Below are 13,028 nucleotides of genomic sequence, written 5' to 3' on the forward strand. Positions count from 1 at the left end.
CTTTCTGATTATCTGTAAATGTCCAACTCCAACAGTGAGAAACCTGGCTCCCACCATGTGCCACCCATTTATTTAATTGTTCCATTTAAGTACACATGTATAGCATTATCAGAACTGTTATCCTATACCCTGATGGGAAGCAACTTTATCAATTAGAGTACAGTGCTTATGTGCAGTTCCTTTAACCCTTAGTCTTACAGACTCCACTTATTTTCAAAGTTAGATTAGTGCCTTCCCACCCCCCCACTCCCTTGAGTGAAGTTTTCTTATACATTTATAATGTAGCTGGATTCTTTGTTATAGACTGCATTCCATCCTGAGATTCCCTGACCTCATCACCTGTATATCAGCTATTCAGCTTGCAACCACTGATGATGCATTTGTTTTTCAAAAGCTGAATATTAATTTAATTCCTTACCATATTAACTCTTGGGTATGAGTCTGGAGGAGGAGATAGAAAAAAAAAGATTATTCTTAAGGAATGTATGGTCTTATTTGGAAAAAGAGATAGAAAAAAAAAGACTATTCTTAAGGAGTGTATGGTCTTATTTGGAAAAATAAGATGACTATAAATGAAATAACTAGAAAACTGGAAGGACAGTATAAACTAAACTGGCAAGTGGTTTGAAGAACTAAGGAAATACAATTAAGGAGAGGTCATTAAAGGCCATGATTGGACAAAGAAGCTTATAGGGAAGGTATGAATCTTGACCAAGCATTTGAGGGAACTGTTAGATTTGATTGAGTTGGGTACCTTGTGTAACAGTATGAGAATAGTCTTAACAGGAGGGGAAAAACCAGCATGTATATGGGAGAGAGTGGATTGTCTGAAAAAAAAATTAAATAATTTGTAGAAGAAAGTATATCTTGTAGCTGTTTCACAGGGAAAATGATCATGTGAAATGTACATAGATCTGTAAAGTTATTTTTCTGTTCTTTCTCTGCTCCTTCCTTCCGCAGTAACATTTATGATTTTAATGTCAGAGAGTCAACAAATAATGAAGAAAAGTAAAGTTTTTAGGGTAGAAAATTGAAGACATTTTCAGATTTCATTCTCCTTACTTTTCTTTTTCCTTTTCTTTTTTTTAACTTAGATGAATTGTCACCACCTTTTTCTGAACAACACAACAGGGAGCAAATTTTAATTGGCTTGGAAAAGTTTATTCAAAAAGAGTATGATGGTATGTTGTATGTCAAAGTTGATTGCTTTTGTTATTATAGTTACCTGGTCTGAGTTTCATTTGTTTAAAAAGTGTTTATTGCATGTTATATGTTAGGTACTATTCTAGGTGCTGGGGATACAGTGCTAACAAAAGAGGTGAAACCAGCTCTCATGAAGCTTATATTAAGAGGGGTGACAGATAGTCAACTGACAAGTAAACAATATATCAGGAAATAATAAACACTGTTAACGTACAGAAGTTAGAACGATAGTGATAAGGTGACATTTGAGCAGAGCCATTAATAATATAAAGGAGCAAATTATTATGAATATTCAAGGAGAGAACATTCGAGAGAGAAGCAGCAGCAAGTACAATACCCCATGACGCAATTATATTTGACATGCTTGAAAGTTAGTGTGGCTTGAGTGGAGTGTGTGAGGTAGACTGTAATAGAAAGGTGAGATCAGAGAGTTAACCTAGAGTTTAGATCATTAGAGTCTTATAGGTGTTGGTAGAAGGACTTTGAATTTTATTTTGAATGTCTAATGAGAAGGCTTCTGGAGGGTTTTAACACATAAGTGACATGATCTGAGAGAATGGAGTACAGGTCCATAAGAATAGAAGCAAGCAGAACATTTAAGAAGCTGTTGCATAAGTTCAGATGAGACATAATAGTGATTTGGAAGAGTAGGTGAGAAGTGATTAGATTGAGGATATATTTTGAATGTAGAGTCAACAGGATTTGCTGATGCATTACATGTTAGATGTGACAAAAAGAAAGGAGTCAAGGATGGTTTCAGGATCTTTCCTTCACTAGTTGGGTGGTGCTATTTAATTGAGATGGCAAAAAAATAGCAGAAGGGGGCAGGTTTTGGGCATGAGGTAAAGAATCAAGAGTTTTGTGGCCAAATATTTTAGAAAAGGATGAAGAGTTGATTTATAATCAGAATGAACTTATACCTTTAAAATATGATCTGTTTTGTGCTACAGGATTCTATTTTTAATTATATTTGCTAGTGTATAAAGTATTGACCAAATCTAAGTTCTTGTTATATTAAACCCATGCACTTTTTATTTGCTGATGAATGTAGCTTCTTTTATATCTCTCAGTTGTCATTGATTTCAAGTAGGGCATCAGAACTGAATAGGAGGATTAAGTTTGAAAATACAGAATTTTTTATCTAAATATGTAGGCTACAAGAATTAATAGGGAGAAGGATCCAATCTTGTTAAGCCACAGCTTATTGAGTGACACTAATAAGCATGAAGGAATAACCCTAATAATATATATATAAATATTTTATATATATAACTATATATATAATAATTGTATATATAATTTATATCAAATAGATTAATCCCTCACTTTAGAGGAGAATTAATTCTATATACTAAGATGATATTTGTAAAACTACTTGAATTGTGCCCTGAAGAAACTAGTTTATTTCCAAGAGATAAATCTCTAAATATTGATCTTAACTATTGGTATTGATGTTGAGAATGAATAAAAGTAGATGAGTTTATGAGGTCATTAAGTTGGAAGAAGGTAAAAAACTTGGTAAGTGTTTGGATGTGAAAGTTGAGAGGTGTTAAGAACCACATGTATATTTCTGAATAATAGTAGGTTTGAGGTGAAGTTGCTAGTTTAGTTTTGACTTGTTGAATTTATGATGTCTGTGGAAAAATGGGAAAAGCAGTTAGATACATGGGTGTGAAATTTTGGGGAGAAGACCTGGGCTTTAGGTGAGTGTTTTGGAATTTCTCAGTATATCTGCTAATGGTAGATAATTTAAGCCATGGAATTGGATAAGATTATCCTGTGGTAGGCCATTAGTAGTTAATAGAAGACTCCTCTTTCCTGATAATTATAAAACTTTTGACTTTTGTTTTCCTTTGCTTAGAAAAGGCAAGATTGTGCTTATTTGGCTCTTCTAAGAATGGATTTGGATTTCGTGATAGTGATCTGGATATTTGTATGACCCTTGAAGGCCACGAAAATGCAGAGGTAAGAGTTAGTGTTTGGAAAGTGATGTGGAAGTTTATTTTCTTCTAGTGATGAGTGTGTTTTTAATTTTGTATGTAGAATTGGTAAAAGTGTAAGGTGTCATTCTTTGTATAAATATATTAGCAATAGCAGTGTTTGAAATGTAAAAGCACTAGTATTATCATTTTAGAAGACATTCAAGTATTTAAGTAAGTAAAGGTACTGTTTCAGTGATTTCATAATGTAAAAACCATGTCACAGATAGTTACAAGTGCTTTTTAATGAATTTGTGGAAAAAATGTACCATAGAGTTGGAAATTTTTTCATTAGAGCCAATGAAAAACTGTTGCTTCAGTTTGGTAGTAAACATTGATCTCACTTACTCTGTCTTTTCATATCTCTTCCATTAGGTGATATCTCTGTATCACTAAAGATAGAAAATAAAGGTGGACATTTAATTTATAAATGGATTGTGTTCTACAAGTTGATTATAATTTGGGGGTACTCAAAATACATTTTTTTCCATAGAAGCATTGTTATAAATTATGTGTTCTAGGCTAGCTTTTAGAAACTCATTTTGGGCGGGGAAGGGAACTAACATTTGAGCCCCCAGTATACACTTTTACATACATTATCTCATTTCACTCTTACAACCACCTTCGAGGTAGATAATTTCCCCCATTTTACAGATGAGGAAACTGAGGCTTTGAGAGATAAACTGACTTGCTCAAGTTCACACAGCTAGTAAATGTTGGAGCCGGGATTCGTACCCAGGTCTGTCTGACTCCAGAGTTCATGCTCTTTCCATTGTATCCCACTGCTTCTCTGTAATTTATTTAACCCATAATGTAGTTGAAATATAGTACTAATAGTACTGTAGAACCTAACCCCTACTTTCTGAAATTGAAAGCTTTCTGAGTTCCACCATGAGATGCCAGGAGCAAACCTTCCCCCAGAGCAGTCTCAGCAGTGAGAGTGGGTACTTATGTTTTCCTTTTTTGTGTACCAGGCCTCAACAGTGGGAATGAGATTGTCTGAGCTCTAGTAAAGAAAGGGACTGAATGGACAGGGAAGAAGTGTCCCAGGCCTTCCTAGCAGCAACTAGAAAAGGAGGGTATCTCTGTAGTTGCTCGTTTCTTTAACAACATAGCTGTTGGTATTTATGTTTCAAAATCAGGGACTGCTTGCAAGATTGGGGTGAGGCCAAGCTTCTGGCATCTTTAGTGGTGTCAGTATAGCCTCTGTTGTATTATAAAATAATTCAGCAGAATAGTGTACCTGTGCATTTCTGAAATAGTTTTTTCAAAAGGTGTTTTTTAAATTGTTAGAACCCAAGAAAAGATGGCAGTGATAGCTGGTAGATGCTTATTTCTGGTCCTACGAAATTGCTTCTGGTGTTAATTAATATCTTTTTGTTCTATAAAGAAAATGAAAAGTTATAAATTTTTTAGTTCTCCTTAACCCACTTCTACTCAACGCCATCTCCTTGGAAAGAGGCTTCCCCTTTCCATTCTGAAGGGCAGGAATTGAGGGAATAGGAAGTGGTTTTTACCCAGGAAGGAGGTTAGGGTTTTAGATCCCTTCTATGTAAAATTTAATAATCAGGTGTTTCATCACCAAGGGTTTGTATACTATATATTACCTGTGCTATTCGCTCTGGAAAGTTGAAACAATGAACATGAGTAAATTATTTTCTTCCAGATGAGCCATAATGGAAACTTCTAATTTAGTATAAATTGTATCTTTGTATAACAAAGAGAAAAACAACCTCTTGTACTATGTGTTAATTCTAAAGATTCCCTTGAAATCCCCAGGTTAAGCTGCAATGACTACTGCTCTCTTGTAGCTAAAAAGAGCATGTTGGGGATATGCAAAAGTGGTTTTAGTAGTAGATGTGGGCATTGAACTTAATCCAGTTAATTTATGCCGTTATCTTCCTTGTTCCTTATATTAGGGTTATCGTTACCATATCAGCTTTGCTGTCTAGTTTTTAAATAACCAACACATTTAAATTTGCAGAGGTAAGAGGGTTTTTTTGAAGAAGTAGGTGCTTGTAATAGTAGGATTATTCTTTTCCTCATCAACATATGATAGTAAATAGCTGACAGACTTAAAGTGCTACTTTGTATGAAGTATGCTGCTGAATGCTTTACATAGGTGTCTCATGTAATCCAGCTCCTTTATAAAAGAGTAGGAGTTGATGATTATCTTGATTTTATAAGTAGTATGAGGCTCAGAGGGGTTAAGGATCTGATCAGAGTCACACAGCTAGTCAATACTTAGTTCAAGATTTGAATCCAGGTTTGTCTAAATTCACAGCCTATGTTCTTAATCACTGTACTGTTTTGCCTTCACCAAACCCATCTCTAGTTTTTTATCCATGTATTTGAAAACATTATTCTCCTGTTTTTGTGCTTCTCAAACTTTAATGTGGATGTGAATTACCTGGGAATGTTGTTACTATGCAGATTATGATTCAGTAGACTGGAGTGGAGACTGAGATTCTGCATTTCTATCGAGTTTCCAGGTGTTGGTGATACTGCAGGTCTATGGACCATGTTCTTTGACTAGCAAGGTTATATAGACTTCTGGCTGGAGATTTTAAGTGCTAATATTAAATGTCTAGATTAAAATAGAATTTGCACAAGACCAAGTTGAGTCAGACAGACTTTATTATTTATTTCTTTTGTTTTTTAGAAATTAAATTGTAAGGAAATAATTGAAAATTTGGCGAAAATTCTTAAGAGACATCCAGGTATGAACTTTAAAACAACAGAAATTTTTTTTTAGTTTTATGAAAATTATTTAACCTAGTGAAGTTTTTTTTTTTTAAATCAGGTTTAAGAAACATTTTGCCTATAACTACTGCCAAAGTGCCTATAGTAAAATTTGAACACAGACGAAGTGGTTTAGAAGGCGATATCAGTTTATATAATACGTTGGTAAGTTTCACTGTCTGTAAAGACCCAGGTATGTTTACAGTTGTCATTTTAAAAGTTTACAGATCACTGACTGTACCTTTATGTTTAAAACTTACGAATGTGGTTAGTATAGGGAAAAAAAAATTTTATCAGTCATCTTAACATTTCCTTCAGATTGAAGGTTAATTTTTGCTTGACTCATTTACAGGTATTTTAAGTTTAACATTTATATATATTCTATGTGGAGTTTATCTTTTTAGCTGATCTGTAAGTTTAATTTTAATAAATTTGAAATGCTTTCAAATATGTAATTTATTTTTCAGGCTCAGCATAACACAAGAATGCTAGCTACATATGCAGCTATTGATCCTAGAGTGCAGTACTTGGGATATACTATGAAAGTGTTTGCTAAGGTATTTAAGAAAAAGCTAATGATCTGCTTTGTTATAATACTCATGATATTAAAGTAAAACATGCTGATGTCAGACTTGTGACAAATGTTTTCTCAGTTTTGTTTACCTGAGCTTTTAAGAAGAAACTGTCAATATTAAATGGTTTAAAGTTATACCTTTCAGAGTAGGGTGATCTTAGTTTTTTTCTGTGTTTGCTCTCCTCTCATAGGTAACACTCTAGTAAATTTCTTATAGTATAATTTCTCAATGCAGTAATGATTTCCAACCCTAGGCATGGGAGTTGGCATACCATCCTAGTTAAAAGGCTCTGGGTTAGGAAATCTGGTGTTTGGGTTTAGTGGTAAATTTTTCTGGCCAAGAAAACAAAGCAATACCAATAAAACCTAATGTTTCCCCTATTATAACACTTAAAATACTGAATTCTGTTTTCTTGGTTGTTTTGCTAAGTGAGTAAACTCCATGAGGGTTGAGGCCTCTGTATCTTTATTTCAGTGTAGTGCCTGCTTTATGGTAGGTGCTCAGTAAATAGTTAATTTTGTGAATGTGTTGGTGGAAGGGTTTTAGTAGGGGAGTGACTTGGTTACATTTTCATTTCATAAAGCCGACTCTTCCAAAAGGGAGACATATTTGTTTAGATACTCCTATACATGTCTTTATGGACAGAGTCATCTTAGAAAAGGAACGCATCCAGCCACATACTACAAATCATTTGATACAGCTAGTCTTTTACATTCACCTCACAGAATAACTCCAACATGACAGTTCCTTACTCATTGAGTTTGGGTTATGAAATCAAGTGGTTCTGTATATATGGAATCTATGGAAAAAAAATGTCATGAAGAACCTAGGGGTAAGAGGGGAATAAAGACACAGACCTACTAGAGAATGGACTTGAGGATATGGGGAGGGGGAAGGGTAAGCTGTGACAAAGTGAGAGTGGCATGGACATATATACCCTACCAAATGTAAAATAGATAGCTAGCGGGAAGCATCCACATAGCACAGGGAGATCAGCTCGGTGCTTTGTGACCACCTAGATGGGTGGGATAGGGAGGGTGAGAGGGAGACGCCAAGAGGGAGGAGATATGGGAACATATATATATGTATAACTGATTCACTTTGTTATAAAGCAGAAACTAACACACCATTGTAAAGCAATTATAGTCCAATAAAGATGTAAACAAAAAATCAAGTGGTTCATGTCAGAAAAATCATTCCTCTCCCTTTATATAATATCAGCTAAAGCTTTACTCAAGGGAAGTCTCTGAGGATTCTTTCAGGGTTTTTTTTTTTTTTTTTTTTTTTTGCGGTTCGCAGCCCTCTCACTGCCGTGGCCCCTCCTGTTGCAGAGCACAGGCTCCGGACGCACAGGCTCAGTGGCGATGGCTCACGGGCCCAGCCACTCCGCAGCATGTGGGATCTTCCCAGACCGGGACGTGAACCCTTGTACCCTGCATTGGCAGGTGGACTCTCAACCCCTGCGCCATCAGGGAAGCCCCCAGGGTTTTTTTTTTAATTAAAAAAAATCTTTTTTGAATAGCCAACGTATTCATGTGGTTCAAAAATTAAAAGGTCTAATGGGATTTATGGCAGAAAATCTTCCTTCCACATCAGTCTCCTAGCCAACCGTTGCCTCTTCTTAGAGGCAAACAGTGTTAAACGTTCCTCTGTATCCTTCCAGAGATATATTATTCCAGTGCAAGCAAATTTCCTGCCTCTTTTTATTATAGGTATAAACATGCTGAAAACACTGTTCTGTACTTTGCTTTTTTAACTGAGCAATAAATATTGGAGATTATTTCCTATTAGTATACTAGGAGCTTTCCTTTTCTTTTTAATGGCTACATACTATTCCATTGTGTGGATAGTCATCAGTTTTTTAAACCTGTACTTTACTGATGAGCTTTAAGTTCTTTCTCATATTTGCTATTAAAATAGTATTACAATAGAAATTTTATATAGTCATTTCACATGTTTCTTGGCATATTTGCAGGATAAATTCTTAGAATAGAATTGATACATTAAGGGAGATGTGCTTTTATAATTTTGATATTGCCAAATTATTCTTCATGAAATTTATGCTACTGTATACTCTTTAATGTATGAGTACCTGTTTACCCATACCCTCTATAACAGCTTGTTATTGAACTTTTGGGTATTTGACGGTTTGATAGGTTTAAAAAATGGTGTCTTAAGGTAGTCAATACTTCTGCATGGAATAAGATTCTGAAGTTTTATTTTCAATCATTATGTTTTTTTAGCGATGTGACATTGGAGATGCTTCCAGGGGAAGTTTATCTTCATATGCTTATATCCTTATGGTGCTGTACTTTCTGCAGCAGAGAAAACCACCTGTTATCCCAGTTCTACAAGAGGTAAATGTTTAAGAAAACTATAAAGGCGTTTCTATGTAGGTGTATACACTCTAAATATAGTAGATCTTACTCAGTTCATGAGATCATGAAAGATGTTTCCATCATGGATATCCTAAGTTTTCTTCTTTCATTAATGGTTTAATCGAATAATGAACCTTTTTGAAAAGCTTATTATGGGAGAATATAGACTACCAAAAGACTACTAGATGAATAGAACTATTGAATATCTTTTGTAACATTTTTGTATTTCACAGTCTTAGAATGCTGCCAATGATAATGAAATTTGTAGCCATTCATGAACTTATATATTATAGTCTCTCAGATGCAAATACATAAGTTTCTTCTTTTCAGAGTATTCTCCCTCCTCCTGCTTGGCAATGAAGTTTGATTTATTCCTGTATATACTTTGGTCAACTTTGTGAATTTTGGTTGAGAAAGAAACACAAGGAAATTCTTCCTTATCTCTGTAAGGTCATGTAAATTGCATTAAGCATAAGAATGTACATCAAAAGAAACAGATTATACTCATATTTACTCGGATTTGGTGACTCATAGAGTCTCTTTTTGTAGTCAATTTATACTCTCTAAAATAGATACAAAGGAGTTCTTAATCATCCATCTGTTCCTCCTCATTCTTGGCACAAAGTGGATTTGCAAGCATTGGGGTGGATCAGGTTCTAATTTCTTAGGTAGGTGGTTATTTTGAGGTAGCTGAGAAGCATCAGAATTGTTTGGAAAATCACATATTCTGATTTCACGTAAACTTTGATAGTCATGGCAAAGAAGAGTATCACAAAATAACAAGCCATATGTGCGTGTCAGATGGCCTTAGTAAGTTTTTAAAAGTTCTAATGAATGCATGTGGTTTTAACAGCATTTCTTTCCCTCTTTTAAACAAATAGTGGGAGAGAAATAAAAAATTTAAACATCCTTTCCTAACAGAAAAATTTAAGTTGCTTGAATCTATGTTGAGTGATGTTTGTTTTTTAACAAGGTTGTTCACTATAGGATATTTAAAACTTTGCATGAATTAATTAGGCCTGCCAAGGCCAAGATAATTCTCTGTATTAGTCTAACTTTAAATTTGGGGATCTTAAGCTTAATTGGCCCAGTAATATTATAGCAGCCATTTGCTATAATTTGCTGTGACTTTGATAGAATACTGTGATTAACCCAAATGGAACACAAATTTTGTTTTCATTGTGGTTTGTCTCTGTTCTCTCATTATGTTACCCATGGATGAGGAACCATTGAGGCAGCATGATATAATGGAAACAGCGGTCAGAGCATGATTTTGGAGCCAGAGATAACTGGTCTGAATCCTAATTTTGACATGTGGCCTTCAACAAGCTGCCTGACTGCCACTAGTCTGAATTTTATCATCAGCAAAAATGTAATAATAGTAGTATTATTTCCGTGTTGATATAAGGAACAGAGACATCAAATGCCTTTGAATGTAGTAGATGCTAAAGTAGGAATTTATAAATGGTGGTTGCTCTTATTATTAATTTTATTATTATTATTATCATTAGCAGCTTTATTAACATTATTATTGGAAAAATGTAGGTAGGATTGCTGTAGCCAACTTCAAGAACTGTTCCATTATCTGCTTAACAGACAGTGATGGATGAAATGAGAGACAGTCCATGGGATGTTTTCCATCATAATGAGCTCTGATTGTGGGGGGCTTTGTGATACATATGAACTGATGATATATGGATTTTTGCTTCTGGCCTTTTTTGCTTGTCATATGGGACCCCTTGTCCATTGCTCTGGCATCATTTAAGTATTGATCATTGGCATCGATCAACTTTTAAGGGTAAGGATATGTTTAATGAAGCTGATGATCTTTGACTCCATTTGTAATTGAACCTAAACTTTAAGTGACTGGGTGTAATAAGTAAGGCTCTGCTAAGAGTGTTTTTCATGATCAACAATACAGAGTTCTTTAGGTCAAAAGGAGTTTTCCTAAGCAGAATAATTTTGCTGTATTCCAGCAATCATCATAAGTAAAAGTAAATTTTCACATAAAAATTAATACTAAGAGAGGATTAGGGAGTGTTAGTGTCACTTGATATTATGAACTATGTTTTATTAGCTTATATCAGCTTAAAAATTGCAACTGAATGGATGAACCTTGAGGACATTATGCTAAGTGGAATAAACGAGTCACAAAAGGACAAATACTATATGATTCCATTTATAGGAGGTACCTAGGGTAGTCAGATTCATAGAGACAGAAAGTAGAATGGTGGTTGCCAGGGGCTGGCGGGAGAGAGGAGTGGGAAATTATTGTTTAATAGGTTCAGAGTTTCACTTGTATAAGATGAGAAGAATTCCATGGATGGATGGTGGTGATGGTAGCACAACAATGTGAATGCACTTAATGCCACTGAGCTGTACTCTTAAAAATGACTTAAGATGGTAAACTTCATTATGTGTGTTTTACCACAACTAAAAAAATTACAATTTAAATATAGCAGTAGATATATATATAGCTTATTATATATATAAAATACCATAATAAAATAAGAAAATAAATATGGAAATGTACAGGGTCACTCCTTGTACAAACTTGTTTGGTGAGGTTTTAGAGAGAAGGCTTGAGTGCTTGAGTAGAGGATGATTGCTATTGAGAGAAAGAAAAGAGAGAAACAGAAAGAGAAGGTAAATGTGTTGTGTGTGTGCAAAAGAAAGAGAGGCTAGTATTAGTACTTCTAAGGGCTGAAACAGAGTGGAGAGTTAGGCACTATGAAATATGAGAGTTCATTAAAACAGGTGGCAAATCAGTGATTAAATGCCCTCCAAAACCCACAGGTCATTTACTGCGTTATTAGCCAGCATAATTGGGTTTGGATGTTGGTTGTTTCTCAAAAGTAAGGATTCTGTTAAAGTAATCAAGGTCTAAAGAGGCAGCTTGTATAATAGCATCTTAATCTATGAAGGAGCCATGGGGACAACCTTATCTAGTGGTTTTAAAGTATGTTTTGGTAAGCTCTAGGAGCTCAATAGTGTATATGTGAGGAGTGGAGGAAGGAAAAGATAACGTATAGTTTTCTCCACTCAGGCTTTTATCAGAGTACCTCTGTTTTTATCTGTTTTACATGTTGAACTTACAGGAAGGTTCCATTTTATGAAGGGGTTCTACAGCTTAAAAGAAAAATAAAATTTGAAGAAAACTGACCTAATTAATCTAATCTCTTATTTTCATTGGGAAAACTGAGGATTTGGAAGGATAATTGTCTTGTCCAGAATCACTACTTGGCAGGACTAAGACTAGAAATGAGGTCTGCTGACTCTGAATTTACTCCAACTTTTTACTTTATTGCATCTCTTTCTTAAAACTCCTATACAAAATAAGTCTCAAAATTGCTTGTAGAGGTCAGTTGTGCCTGTACAGTCACCTTGTGGAATTCTTCTAGTAAAGTAGCATTACCTTCCCCCCTTTCCTTAGGACAGTGAATTACTACTCATAATTAATCATGAAGATTTCACGATCTTTATCAAAATGTCAAGGAAAGCTACCTAATTTTCTGTTTTAAAAAATCAGTGTCCTGGCCCTTTTCAACCTCATCTGATACAGATAACTGATTAAAGGTACTAGAGCCCTTCCCCATAACAAATAGCTTCTTCAATTTCCTTTAAGGTGTACAATCAATAAGTATTATCTCTTATGTATTTCTGTGTCTGTGATCCTTTGATGAAAATGCTGTTTTCATCTGATTTTTCTTTAGCTTTACTTCATTAAACTTGGGCTGGATGTGTTTTGATAGCCAAATAGATAATATCAAATGTATCGTTTGGAGAGTCTGAGGTTCTTAAGATATCCTTTCCGAGCTTTGGTCTTTCAGATACATTTTATTCATTAATAACTTGACATCAGATTATACCATCTTGACTGTTTCTTTTGGAATAAGTGCTTCACTATGTCTATTATACGTAAATTCTAAAATGATATGAGGGTATTTAGGCTTTTAGGTTGGATGGCTTGAAATCTAATAGTAGAATTGATTTTTTAATGCAGATCTTTGATGGAAAACAGATTCCACAGAGAATGGTTGATGGATGGAATGCTTTTTTCTTTGATAAAACAGAAGAACTGGTAATTTTTTCATAGTTTTTATGTTATGGAATGCTCACAGATGCATGTTAGGATTTGCATAATTTAATTT

General features: G+C 34.6%; 1 protein-coding gene across 8 annotated transcripts in view; it reads left to right on the forward strand.

Annotated features, from left to right (window-relative positions):
• TUT4 (terminal uridylyl transferase 4) overlaps window positions 1-13,028 on the forward strand; it is a 149,803-nt gene that overhangs the window by 112,570 nt on the left and 24,205 nt on the right. For all 8 annotated transcript variants that reach the window (XM_030870143.2, XM_030870138.3, XM_030870144.2 and 5 more), the window contains exons 15-21: window positions 1,095-1,181; window positions 3,065-3,168; window positions 5,845-5,902; window positions 5,986-6,089; window positions 6,392-6,481; window positions 8,743-8,856; window positions 12,881-12,958. In XM_030870143.2, the coding sequence (XP_030726003.2) occupies window positions 1,095-1,181; window positions 3,065-3,168; window positions 5,845-5,902; window positions 5,986-6,089; window positions 6,392-6,481; window positions 8,743-8,856; window positions 12,881-12,958 (635 nt within the window). The remainder of the gene's footprint in view (window positions 1-1,094; window positions 1,182-3,064; window positions 3,169-5,844; window positions 5,903-5,985; window positions 6,090-6,391; window positions 6,482-8,742; window positions 8,857-12,880; window positions 12,959-13,028) is intronic.

The sequence above is a fragment of the Globicephala melas genome, chromosome 1 (genome assembly GCF_963455315.2).
Source record: "Globicephala melas chromosome 1, mGloMel1.2, whole genome shotgun sequence".
NCBI lineage: Eukaryota > Metazoa > Chordata > Mammalia > Artiodactyla > Delphinidae > Globicephala > Globicephala melas.